This window comes from Anser cygnoides, chromosome 5, assembly GCF_040182565.1.
Source record: "Anser cygnoides isolate HZ-2024a breed goose chromosome 5, Taihu_goose_T2T_genome, whole genome shotgun sequence".
Classification (NCBI taxonomy): domain Eukaryota; kingdom Metazoa; phylum Chordata; class Aves; order Anseriformes; family Anatidae; genus Anser; species Anser cygnoides.
The window spans coordinates 50,237,560-50,251,568 of record NC_089877.1 but is presented as its reverse complement, the minus strand read 5'-3'; the positions used below and the strand labels follow the sequence as shown (position 1 = coordinate 50,251,568).

The 14,009-nt window shown below is 46.6% G+C and overlaps 1 protein-coding gene across 1 annotated transcript in view; it reads right to left on the bottom strand.

The window, feature by feature from the left end:
- Positions 1-4,049: 4,049 nt before the first annotated feature.
- Positions 4,050-14,009, bottom strand: part of RIN3 (Ras and Rab interactor 3) — a 68,198-nt gene continuing 58,238 nt past the window's right edge. The window contains exons 8-10 of the mRNA XM_066998271.1: positions 10,674-10,805; positions 7,247-7,410; positions 4,050-5,269 (exon numbers count right to left, since the gene is read on the bottom strand). Coding sequence (XP_066854372.1) covers positions 4,961-5,269; positions 7,247-7,410; positions 10,674-10,805 — 605 coding nt within the window. The 3' untranslated portion in view covers positions 4,050-4,960. The remainder of the gene's footprint in view (positions 5,270-7,246; positions 7,411-10,673; positions 10,806-14,009) is intronic.

Here is a 14,009-nt window from a genome sequence, read left to right as displayed (position 1 = left end):
AACCGGAACAGGCCGAAGTTAAAGCTGTGTTGTCCAGAAAAAAAACTTTTCCCGAGCAGAATGGTTGTGCTTAGCCCTGGCTCTGGGAAGAGTGCCTTCCGCATCAGCCAGCTCTTTCTTCCCTCCTCATTTTTAGATGCTAGAGGCAGAGTCCAGGGCCCTTCTCCCAGTCGTTCTGTGCCAAAGCACACAGCAGTCACAGCCTTTCCTTGGTGAGGCCCTGGAGGGCATCAGCAGGTGTATTCTACGCTGTTAAGACGTGGTGCAGATTTACACAGATGCAGGTTTTTTCAAGAGCTCGTGTAACTGCCCCTACTTTCCCATTAATGCTAAAGCAAGTGGCGGTCCACGTGGAGTTGGAGATGATGGCTTATTTTATGGATTCCAGCAGCTTAGTAGTGTTTTAGCTTTGCCCAAACCACGCCGTGTCTTCCCTCGGGAGGACGGCCTAAGGTGAGCACCGTACGGCTGTGCCTGTGCGGCCTCTGCCCCCCGTGAAAAGGCCGGGGGGAGCAGGGAGGGGAGAGGAGCCTCCCGTGTTCACAGGGCGACCTCCTCACTCAGCAGCACGCCACACCTGGGCACACGGGCAGTTCTGACTGATGCTGCCTCCTTCCTAGGGACGCGATACCCCAAAAGAGACAGGGGACAACAGAAATACCACGTCACTCCCATGCAGGCCTGTGTCCTGCTGTGACAGCGCCCACCCAGGAGGGGTCTGGTGGGGCAGTCGGGGTCTGCAGAGCAGCTGAGGAGAACATTTTTCACAGAGCAGTGGTGGCAGTGCTGGAGCAGGGCCCCTGAGGGGCTGCGCGGCCTCCAGGGCCTCCAACCCCTGCAGCACAAAAAGGACAAGGCCCTGAGCACCCCGGGGAGCCCCGCTTTCGGCAGGGCTTGGGCTGGAGGCCTCCAGCCTGAATCTCCACGGGAGCTGATGAAAATGCAGTCTGTCCTGGGTTTCAAAGTACAGCTTGGTGGCTGGTGTGTGCTGATGGCCGAAGCTCCTGAATTCAGCAGGAAAACTGCCTCTGGTTTCGATGGCTTGTATTTCAGGTCATACATGACCTGCCAGTGTAATTATTCAGTGAATTATTGACAGATTGTTTCCCTGGGCACAAAGTGGCTTTAGGCCAGCTCTGTGCACACAGTGGCCACTTGGGCTTTTAATGTTTGTTTGTTTTTTTCTTTACAGAGGTTTCTGGGTTCAGCAGGTCTCTCTCTTCCTTTCTCACACCAGGATCCTTTGCTCGTGCATAAAGGGGCGATCGTTGCACAACCTTCCTGTGGAAATGAGTGTTTGAGGAGGCCTTGGCCAGATTACACAATCCTTCTTGGTCAAAGTCTCCTGAAACACTTGTCTGCTGATGGCTCATGTGAGGGCCAGGGCGTGAGTCATGGTGTGACCATCTTGACTAACCAGGGGAAGCCGCAGATCACCAGTCTGCACGGCTTCCTCTTCACCTGGTCTGCAGCACGAGGACTGAAAGCAAATGGACAAAATCCCACCGAGTGTTTAAAAGTGCTCATTTCATTCCCACATTTGACGTTTTTTTCCCCACCAGCTGAAATATCAGACACCAGCTGGAAGTGGTGCCGGAGCCCAGGAACCACCATCCGGGGCAGGGACCTGCTGATAGGGACTCGGGTCATTCCCGCAGTCACCAAAACAGCAGCAAGTCTGTCCAGACGAGCTACTTCTGCCTGACTCCTGTGCAAGCAGAGCCCGATTCCCACCATGGAGCTGTGAGCCCAGCGGTGGCAGCGATCTCCGTCCGGAGCTGCTGGTCCTCCAGGATCTCGCCACTCGGGTCATCTCCCAGCTTGTGTCCCCTGACAAGGGACGGCTGTGGCAGGGCTCTGGAGGAGACAGGTCTCTCCACCGCGGGGGTGTGTGCTTAGCAAAGTCTTTGCAGGTGGTTTGCACAGTGTGATCAACCAGGCCGGGGGGCCCCATGGCCTCTGAGAGCCCCTCTGAGCCCCGCAGGGGCGTTCCTTCCAGGCAGCTCGCTGCCGGGCAGTAACTCGTGTTAAAGCGACTGAGCCCCTGAGTTCAGGGAACGGGGGGAGGATCCATGGAAACCTTTGCAAACCAAATCAGCTCTTTGCAGCTGTAACACCTGTAATGAAAGTTTTGCATGTGCAATTTGAAAGCCTTTTTATAAGCCTGGTTTTTCTCTTTTCTTTTTTCTTCCTCCACACCAATTCGTCTGGCACTCCTTGCGTTTTGAAAGCTGTGACCTCCCGGTCTGATTCTGCGACTAGATTTTGGTATATTTTAGCACTGGCAGGGTTCCCTCATGCTCCACTGGCCAGCCATGTAACCGGTGATGTCCCCTTGCCCCAGGGCCAGCGGCTGACTCAGCCTTCCCAGGGCACCGCCAGGTGCCGGAGCTCCTCACTGCACAACTCTGTTGCTTGACCCTGTGTGGTGCAAAGTCCAGTTGCTCCCCAGAAATCCTCAGCAGATCAGTCCTAGCTTCCTTCCTTGCATGTTTCTACTTTAGCCTCATCCCCATCAGATTATTTTAGGCTCATTAACTGTGAATGTTGCAGTATAAAGATAACCTGGTCAGGCCAAGCTCTTCGGCAGAAGTGTACATCTTTGCTCCCAGGACTTAAATAACTTGTAGCAGAGGACAGCGAGAAAGGCACAGCGTAATTAATGGTTTGCTATAGCTCATTCTGCCTTGGCTGATTTGCACATCCTCAGGCTTTGCATGCAAATCCTTGCATGGGTTTTGTACCTGGCTGTGCCCTGTGAAAACCAGACCTCACTCTAGGTCAATGCTATCGCTCACACCTCACCTTGTGAGCTTGTGTTCCACTCGCTGGGTGAACGCGCAGTTGTTTGTGACACCAGGGGCCTGCTGCTCGGTGCAGGACCTCTGCGGCAGGATGAATCCCCCAGACCCACCACACGTGGACCCGGCCCGGTGCGATACCCATGGGCAGGTGGTGGAAGTGAGGTGGGGACGTGGCTTGGAGTTCTACCAAGGGGGCTGGAGGTGGTCAGGCAGCTCGTCCCAGCCCTGGTTGGGTGGGAAGGGAGGCGAGAGGTAGCGGTGGTCACCTTTGGGAGAGTGGGTGCAAAGAAAAAAGGGGGCTGTAAGTGGCTCCAGGCAGCAGCAGGCTGCCCCACCAGAGGCTGACGGCAGCACGCGGGGTTCAGCAACAGCCCCCTGCAGGTGGGCAGCCCAGAGGCACCGGGGGGTGCTGACAGCTGCACACGAGTAGAAATAACCAGAAAACTGAGTGCAGAATCAGCTCCGTGCTGGTGTAACACCCTGCAAGTTCTGCATGTGGTGGCCTGGAAACCGAGCCTGCTGCTGTTCACTGTTCCTCATTCCTGGTTGTCATTCCTTCCCAGTGACGCGGGCACGCGGCCCAGGCTGGCAGATGCACAGTGCTGGTCTGGCATCTTGGTGCACGTTTGGCCAGTGCGTGCTACTGCTAGCGCACGTAGACGTGGACACTTCCAGCCCCAGAGCCCGAGCACATGGTCAGCCACACGCGATGCCATTTTCCCTTTGGAGGTTCAGGCGTAAGGCAGGGACCTCAGGCAGCTTGGCCCAGCTTGCTCTAATTCTGTTTCTGGATGGGAGGAAACAACAGCAGCTTTGAGCCAAGCCCACGATAAAGCACTCCCTTCTTTCTCATCAGAGCTTTGCTAGGCCTGATCCCACGTCTGCCTCGCTGCAGTGGAGGCTGCTTGCCTCCCGCATACAAAGCCAGTCTCCTGCATTGGTGGTGGGAGTCTTGCCTGAAGGAAGGCACCCAGAAGACAAGGATCTGTCTCACAACTGAGGCTTCCACTGCCATTATCCAATCCTGAAAAACTGTTTTCAGAGTTCATGAAATGAATTTTTGCACTGCTTCAGTTTATTTTGCAGGAATTTAGGTTGCAGGGAAATTTAAGTTTGCAGTGACCGGATGACTGAAAGCAGAGGTAGAGAGGAGAATTAGCAAGTTCCGTCTGCAACTGCCTGATTTTATTAAAGTAATAACCTCGTGGGATTTGCAGATATGAAAACACTAGAGATACTAACAGCTGGGTAAAAAGGGACCAATATTTTATTCTTGCTTTTTGACTTCGAGATTTTAATCTAGTTTGCTACACTGGGAGAATTATTAAGTTCTTTACAAACGTTTATTTTAAAACAATTGCACCATATCACACATGGAAATAAATACACAATTAACCAAACACTATTGTGCAACCAATGTGATTAAAACTGCTGTACATGTAAAATTTATGGTGAAGACTTTCAATCTTTAAAAAAACACATTGCTGAATATGCCTAAGCCACCTGATTTTAGTGACAAATAGACGGCGGAAAATATTTTCTTAGTGAATGTGCAGGATCCTCTTGCATGGTCTATAACAATGTGGATTTTAAAGGCAATTACATGTTGTAGATGGCAAAACAGAGATGGAGTTCTGCTACAGGTGGCAATCCTACGCCACCGAATACATCAGCCAAGACTCAGTTTATTCAAACGGGGTGAACAGACGTTACGAGGCGTAGGTGCAGTCTTACCTCCAAACAGCATCGAGGCGCGTGCAGACCTTTCACAGGCCTTGTGCACGGAGGTGGTTCACACCTGCCATAATTTATTTGGGGGTAAATGTCCGCTCTTCCACAAGACCTCTGGGTTCATTCTTCTCTGTCCATTTACGTTCTGTGACAACGACGGGTTGCCAGTGGGAGGTTCTGAGGTTTGATACTTCAAGTTTTCCGCAGCATGAATGTTCTCCTGAATGCTCCTTTTGTTTCTGCAAATGAACTTCACTGAGAAATGCTCTGTATTCAGACAGCATCTACAACTAGCGTATCTACCCCGTGTCGAAGGCCAAGCACCAGAGACCTTCTAAGGTCTGCAGATACCAAAGGCTCTCATGAAATAAACTATCCAGCCCTTCCAGGATGGCAGAAAACTCAACAAAAGAGCAGCACAGCCCTTAGGAGAAGTAAGAGTCTTTGACAATTGGAACTGGTGGTTTTTTATGGTCTATTGGTTTATAAATAAAATGGAAATCTTTCTTGGTTTCACTCTTCAGCAGTGAGGCTTTGATATGGTGAGGGAGGGCTTCTTTGTCCAGCTGCAGCCACTGGTCATCAACATAAACAAAAAGTCCATAGTCCTTGGGATGGGACACTTCAAACTTTTCAGCACACTGCTGGCTCAGCTGCTCAGCTGTGGTGTCGCTCCGGGAGGCAAGTGTCCTTGACTGAGCACCAATCTCCAGAAAGGCGATGGAGATGAAATCCTGAAGAGCAATATGAGGGTAGATCTTGTAGTTAACACGACTTTAGGACCAAAGGAGACAATACTCAGCCCCAAATCTCTAGCTTCCTAGAACTCATAAACGCTCCCAAATATCCTCCAGTCATTCTCCAATGCCTCTTTTTTTTTTTTCTCCTCTGAAGAACAAGCTCTGAATCTTAAACTTAAGACTTAAACTAGCAAGCACTTAACCAAATAATTAGTCCCACAAAGATATATGATTAAAGGTCAAAATAAATGAAGATTTTTTTTTTCTGATTTTGGTGAATATCTTTAATGTGCAGTTTGCAACAGTTCCTTTTCCCATCTTTCTACAGCTTCTGAAGAAACAGGATGCAAAGAAATAACAGACCAGGATAACAAGCCAAAAACCTCAGAGACCTGGCCTAAAAACCCACCATTTCACAGAAACAGGAAAGGATTGGTGTTGTGGTGACCCTTGTAATTCCACCGTCACCTAAGCAGCACCCTGAGAGAATGTCTTCTGAACTTCCTTTCATGAGTAAGGAAACAGTAGAAGTTGTTGTGCTTCTTCTGAAGGAGGCTGATTTACTTGTATCCTGTTTCAGGCAGTAACAACTGCCAGGATGAATTTCCTCCTGTTGAACTTATGAGGAGCAGAAATCTACAGTACCTTTGGCCAGGGAGGGACCTGTGTATTTAATTTGTATCTGTGAAGTTCAAAAAATTCCCAGCCATTTCTGTTAGAAAATACTCAGGTTCCCCAGAAGAAGTGAGAAAGCTGCGGACTCTCAGGCTGTTTAAATCCTACACATTTGCCAAATATTTGGGCTATGGGCTTCCAAACTGTGTTTATAAAGTATTACTGATGATGAGTAAGGCAGCCGGTGGGGCATGTGGAGGCATGGTGAACATGCCCGCAAGCTAGTTACCTCTGCCAGGGCAGGCTTGTATGTCTATGATATTTCCCATCATTCAAAGGAAGAGAAAGCAGCCCTTGTGCTGCTGGAAGCTGTGGAAACATTCTGGGGGAAATGTGGCATTTGCTTGCCCAGCTATGATGCTCCATGCTATGTAGCTATGAGCTATTGTCAGAGCAGCACTTAGGGATGGATGGATAATTATGTGTCCCATCCACCATTCATATGTTCTGAGATCATCAGGAACTGTTCTGACTGCAGTGTAAAAACATATTAAACCCCGTGCTGCTGCACAGATATTTGGACCATGTCTCCCACTCAGGATTCTTTCAACAGGCTTTCACCGGTGTTGCCGATGCTCGCTTTTGCCCTGTGCAGGCTTTGCAGAACCTGAGACGTGGACTTTGCTGCCTCCTTGTGGGTGAAAATTTGATCACAGGACATGGGCTGTCAGGGCACCCCGTCTGCTTTTTCCTGCCTCCAGCCCCACCATGGCTGGAAGACCAGAGGCACCTGTACGATTGGTGCATGGGGACATCTTCACTGGGCTACGCACAGCGTGGGCTTGACAGTTAACACTTCTTCAGCTAACCAGCCCGTGCTGGGTCTGCTCCACTGCTGAGCAGGAGAAGGCAGGTTTTGGAAGTTGCTTGTCTGACCAGCGCTTGGGATGGCCCTGGTCCTTTCACAGCTTTATGCTGCTCACATCTCCTCAGCTTAGCCCCTGACTTCCCCAGGCCCTAAGGGCCGTGGAGAAGCTGGCCCTCCCCATTGCAGTTCTCCACATATGAAGATCCCCACAGACATTCCTTGAGAATGAGTAATGAAATCACTTTACAGCCATATTTAAAATGATTTAGTTGCGAGTACTTCAAGACTTCAATACGCATTCTGTATGTAATATGTAGTTCAAATGAGGTTTGCTTGTTTAAGATTTGGAAATCTTGCACAGTATGTACTCTTTTACTAGTGATTTGTGTTGATTTAATCTTTAAATAGTTATCATATTTAAAATGATTAAGTACGGATAGAGCACATTCATCTCCCAGGCCTTTTCCCCGGGAAGTCACGCCAGCTACCTGCACTGATGAGCGGGAAGCCCGGGCCTTGTTCAGTGTCCTCCGCCGCTCCCAGCGGTGAATGGAGTCCTGCACCTCCATGCTCAGCTGCCGAGTTACGGTGATTTTGTCATAGTTCTTGATGTGCTCCAGGGCCCCATAGGTGGTGGTTAAATAATAGGAGCCTGCAAAAAGGAGAAGGTCTTGGATGAGCATCACACCTGCGTGGGCCATTTGTTTCCCCTTCCCTCCTGCCTGCCTGTGCCCATGCAGAGGCACTGTCTAATGCCTGCACTGCCTGTGCCTGCAGGCAGTGCAGGGGGTTCTGTTGGCAGTGCAAGAAACAAAACCTAATGATCATTGTGTCCTCCATCCCGTTCTGCTTCTGCTTCGCAGCAATGTCAGCTGCCCAGGCTCCTGAGGTTGTAGATGCCCTGGGGGGGCACCACAGACCAAAGGTAAGCTACTACAAAAGCAGCTTTCTCAGACAAACCCAACCAGCCACCTTTGACCACAGATGGTTTAGTCTCTGGGGCATGTCCATCTTTCTGAGGCGTTCAACAGGGCCAATGCAGTAGGTCTGTAATGTGGGCCCCTGGGCAGTCTGCATAATGCAAGGACATAGTAATAATCCCAGTGTGCTCTGCAGAAAAAGCACAAGGCCTGCATTCATCCCCTGACCTCATCTACCTTACTGAAATGTTTAGAGCCCAGGTTCCCTGTGGGGTCAGAACCATTGAAGGAGGTCTCAGACCTTCAAGGACAAGTCACCCTCCACTCCCTCTATGTCTATTGACTAACAGGGAACCCAGATGTCTGACGGAAAAAAAATCCTGTGTTCTTTAAAGTTAAATGGGATAAATCCTGGTCAACCAGAGAAACAGGTGATGGAGCACTAAAAGCCTGCAGCTCCTCAATTTTCCTCAAAAAAATTCCTGACTGCCATGGTATTGGCTGAAAGGGGTGATAAATACCAACTGCAGCAGCCAGGGAAGGAGCTGGGCCGTGATAAGAACGTGCTTCATCAACAGGGCCGAAGATGAGCCCTGACAGGAGGACAGAGACCCGTGTCGCCTCTGAACAAAGGAAGGAGGCAGTCGGAGAGCTGCGTGAGGCGTTCCCTGTCCTCCTGTGGGACCGAGGCCGCCCGTCCCAGTGGGGCGAGGGGTCAGGCCGCGGCGGTGCCCGTGTGGCACCAGCGAGCCCCATGCCGGGCCAGGCCTCGCTGCAGCCTCCTGCTGCTTCTGCCCTCACGTCGGCTGCCGGCAGCACGGGGAGAGCTGGAACTTGCCCGCGAGCAGGCAATTTCTCCGCGTTTAGTGCTTCGTACGAGCTGCGGCTGCCTCTAGATGGCGCCCCCACACCACCCAAAGCCGCTGCCCGCCCGCCGCGGGGCTGGCAGCGCTCGGGCCTGGGCGAGCCTCAGGTCGCAGCCGGTTGTGTAAGCGGTGGCTGCCAGCATTTCGGGTGAGCAGTGTTTTTGGAGCACCATTAAATATCAGCCTAAGAGAGGCAAAGACACCGTCACTTGTCTTTCCGTACTCGGGTGGACTCAATGAAGAGCAACCCGCAGGTACATAAGGACTGCACACGCTGAAAACACGGCACGCTCTTTTTTTTTTTTTTCTTTCCCCCACCATCTCCCATAAAGCACATCTGAGAACAGGCTAGCAAGCCCACAGGTGCCACTTACCCTTTCTTACATATAGCTACTGCCCTTCCTCATCTCTCTTTTAGTATTTCTCCTGCTCTGGCAGACTCAGGGGTGCCCATGGTCAGACTGGTGACCTGGTGCTTCCCATTGGTCAGAGTCCAGGCGGGATCTTCCAGTCCCCCCCAAGAGGAATTCATTATTACTATTATTATTTTTAATAAGAATTAATTTTGCTTTCCCTTTTCAGCATCTTCACTTCCACAATCCGTTCCCCATCTCCTGTCCTTGCCTTTTCTCCAGTCAACATCACTGATATTATTAAATTTTGTTCAAAGTAAATTCTTAATTTGCAGGCCAGATTTAAATTATTTTATATATTTGTCTGACTTATTTTCACAGTTTCCTCACTTCTGCTTTCCTTTATTTTTTCTTTTATTTCTGTGCCTGAATCTTTTGTCATTTAATGTTGGAAATCCCAAATCGAGTTGACTTTTGACAGTTTCCATTTGCAATCTCTGAGCTGTCTTCATTAAGCCGTTCTATTTTTTCCCTTTCCTTGTGTCTGCAGTTATTCCCAGTACCCTTTCTGAAGTGGTTATTCAGCCAGTGTGATCTGGACCTTCCCTACAGATTTTTTTCCACTTCAACTGGAGTACAGATTTCACATAGGCTTTGCATCTTTGATTTGAAAGAACTTCCACCCAGCTTTGCCTTTGATACACTGAGCTCCTTGATCCAGCTGACTTCAGCAAACAGCTCAGTAGTGTGCCCTTTTGAAATGAAGAACCTGTGGGCAGTATAGTTACCAAAAACAGCTTAGTTATGTCAGCAAAATGCTGTGCTTAGGCTAACATTTCTTTCTGCTAACTTTTTTTTTTTGTTCAGCAGGAATATCAGCCTATGCAGAAACCCCTCCCTAATGCAATCATATGCTACTGTTGTTTCTCTTAGTACTTACTTTTGCTCACCTCTGCACCATGCTGGGTAGACATGCTCCTAGCTACAGACTAACACTTTCATTTAATATAAATAAAATTGGTCTGCTGTTGTTCATTCAGGACTCTTTTCTACAACCTCAGTACTTACCAAAACAAGTTCTAAAATGAAGCCTATTTTATTGTTTTAGTGGCTACTTGGTGAAAAATTATCTAATTCAGAGTGTATAATCCTGTCACTGCAAGTAACATTTGCTTCCCAAGCTGTATTTGAGAAGCTAAAAGCCCACAGATCCCTAGAATATTTACCCCTCCAATAGCAGAGCTCTTTATTCACCTCCAAAATTAATATTTCTCTCTAACCCTACTTTCCTTTCTCTGCCTTGCTGTCATACTCAGCCAGAGAACACTGTCAAAGGGTCACTCTACTCATATAGGGAATGAGACTGATGTATGGCCCTAGGAACACACTGCAGTTTAAGAGCTGCTCTCTTTTCTCAGAGGAGTAAATAAAAGTTGCACAATGGACTGCAGCAGTGTAGGTTTAGGCAAAGACCTTTTGACTTTTCAGCCTTTCAGCCAAGGAACACTAGATGTCCCTGTTTAGGTTACTAATCCAGCAATTCCGATCTCATTTGTGCTGTGCCCCTGCTTTTCTTGTTTGTGTCTGAGGTCACGGCACTGCTAAAAAGAGTTGAAGTGTTTAACAGTCATTTTAAAGCCTCGGAATTGGAAAGCTTGGCCAAAGCTTATCCACAAAACCCAGCCAGAGCCTTGCTGCCCTACCTTCACAAACACTAAAGTAAGGTAAATAATAATTTGCAAAGAGAATATCCAAGGAGCAAACATTGTACTCTACCTTCACCTAGCTGCAGAGCAGGGTCCATGAGCTCCATCATGTACTCCACATTCAGAAGGACTTCAGTCAGGTTGCTGCGGGCCAGCACATACATGAGCACAGGGAGGAAGTCATCTGCACCATATGGCTTTCCTGGGCAAAGAGAAACACAGAGTGGTCCCAATAAACTCACCACAAAGGCACAACAGTGACAGTTTCTCACCCAACTGTCTTTTATAGACTTTAGTTTAAGTTATCTGAAGAGTTGAAGATTGAAAGTACCAGCAAAGAAAAAATGCTGAAAAAGAGAAAGTTAGCTCACTTTAAAAAGTGGGTAAACTTGTTTCAAGCCCATAATGATAATGATAATGATAATGATAATAATAAAGGAACATTTTTAGTGGGTTCTATTTTAGTCATTTTTAGTTAACTAGAGAAAGAAAAACTTCATGGATCGCAGACATGGGACAATTCTTGAAGAGCTCAAAGGCTGAATCCTGCCAGTTTGTCCCTCTGATTTGACACTGCCATTAAGAGTGCAATTCAGGTTTGCAATATTGACAGCAAAGCTGTATGCATGCGTTAGGAGTATTTATTCTCTTAGGTTTGCTCTATGTGTTGGACCTAAGAGTAAAAAAAGAGAATTTGAAACAGGAGTTTTTAGGACTGAGGACTTATGTTCCTTCAGAAGGCAAAAATTCACCTACATGTGCCTAACTAACTAAAGTCTCCCAAGAGTTAGGACCCAAGAGGAAATATCTTTCCAGCCATAGTGTCTATCTGGGAAAACACAGAGCCCTTCACATTGACTTAGACTAGTTTTTGGAGCTGATGTTCAGAAGGGGTTACAGGAACAGATCTTCATGGGCTCAAGATTTCCTAGGCTTATAACAACAAAGTCAACAAAGTGATCTTATGTGTAATCTATAAAAGCTCTTTGGGATCTCAGAGGACAAAAAAACATACTTGTTAATAGTTATCATTATAAATAATTACTACTTAAAGTGAAATCTGAACAGAAGCTTCACCAGATAAACTGCAAAGAACACAAAGAGAACTTCCCTTATTTGAAAGATCCTTTCACATAACTATGTATATAGTGCTTTCATCTTCTGCCAACAGGTCACAAATCCATCACGGACAACATGTAAAACCAAGTTGCTTAACAGGCCTATCTTCCCAACACTCGGGGTTGACAATTCTTCTTAAGCTAAACTCAGAGTGCTTTCATTCTGAAGGATCTCCCTGACTGTGGGCAGTTTTACTCATCTGAGGTGTTGATTTCACCAGTTTGGAACTGGCCAGGTGTGTCTCACTTGAGAACTCCTTGCCTCATTTCAAAGAATAAAAGCAACTCTTGACGTAGCTGCGATGAAGTTATCCCCTGGCCATTTTTGACCCATAATGCATATGCCCTTCCATGGTGGGGAACAAATTCCTGTTTCTCAAATGTTCCTACTGCCTTATTTCAAATCTTTGCCATGAGCCAGCTTTCCTTTTTTTTTGTAATTCATAGCTGACGCAGATTCTCTACTGGCAAAGAAAGATATTCTTTTGGAGCCTCAAATAAACATGAGCTTAGACCCTGATTTAAAAAAAAAAAGTGTGGCTTTAAAATAAACCCAGAATATTCTAGTGAACAGAAAGTTGATCCAGTTAAAACAAAGTGCTGGAGGATGAGAGATTCTCAGATCTGTAATTGAATCTGTATCTTACAAAGTATGTACGTGCCACAACACAGACAATTTATCTAATGAAAGCTGGATTAACGCTTTCGGCTCTATTTGCTCTATTATGGCTGTCTTTAGTTAAACAACACAGCCCTTGGTCTTCACCCAAACTATGAAAGGACTCTACTGTTTCATTAACATCTGGATGGACATTTATTAGTCTGTTGTTGCCTTGGCTTATATCTCTGTGAAAGCTTCAGCTCAGTGAAGGGTCCGGTTCATTACTGTCATATATATAAACATAATGGAATCAGCTTGGTATTACAGCTATTTAGTACTGTGTAGCAAAACAGACGGCTCAGCTGGGACATGAAAGCTCAGTAGAAAAACTGCACTGAGCAGAGCCCTGTTTTTCTTTTGATCTGAGTAAATCAAATGCCAACAGAGTTAATTCTGTATAGACATATTATAAAGGAAGATGAAATACATAAGAGTTTGTTGGGCTCATCTTTTCCCTGCTTCAAAAACTTTTTCTTTCTGATGTAGTAATTACTGACAAGTGGCATGGAATTGGTGCTCCTGATTTCCTGAAAGCCAAGGGATTTTCAGAGCAGAACCCATAGAAGAATTTTATCTTCCTACCATTTCTTCTCCGTGACCAATCCATGTTGTGTCTACTAGGGCATCCAAGGAATTTGCCAGTTCACAACATGGGTTCCTATCTACTAGGGAAAAAAAAATTGCTGCTTTTTATTATTATTTCTTATTATTGTTATTGTTATTATGTAAATAACTGAAAGACATAAACAACCAGTCAACAGTTTTTTGTCAGCCAATGCATAGTGGAAACTGCAACTTGGAACTGAACAATTTGGTGTTGCCAGCCACCAACTTTTAGTGTTAATTGAAATGGAAGTTGGAGAGCACTTTTCAAGAACGTCTACAGAATCTCTCTATTTCTTTTTTATTGGCTGAGAAGTGGTTGTGTTTACAAGCAGGCATTGAGTCCATTATTTTTCACTGTTCCCTATCTCATTTCTATAAGCTGATTTTGCTGCTCTGCCCACCAGCCCTTGTTACTGCAACCCTTTCTCAACTTCAGGATTTCATAGAAATATTATTGGAGTCCCAGTGGTTTATAAGGCTTAAATACAAAACATGTGATGTACAGTTTTTTAAAATTATTATTATTATTAATATTAATAATAATATTAATAATTAATTTAATTAAAATAAATCAATAATAATATTGTATATATTATATACATATATAATAATAATAATAATAATAAACTCAAAATAGGGATGTTTGACTTCAGTAATAAAAAGAATACTATTTCCCCATACGCTGCATGCTTATAACCTGCATAAATTACTAGACTCTATTTTAATCCACTTGTGGGAATATGAAGCCTGAATCTTAAATACTTATGTCTGTAGCCAAAGCTGAAGTCAGCAGAAGCTGTAGGTGAGAAGCACCTACGCCAAGCACCAACACCAAGCACCTCCACCAAGAGAGAAGCAGAGCTGGTCACCCAGGATGGAGCTCTGACTCCGTGTGTTGTCACGGGCTTCCCGTGTTGCCTTGGGCCAGCTAGGCAGGTATTGCACCTTCTCCTCGAAGGCGTCGCAATGGTTTCCTGCCACTGACTGCCAGGGCTGGGTGCCTGAGAGGGCAGGGCTGAAG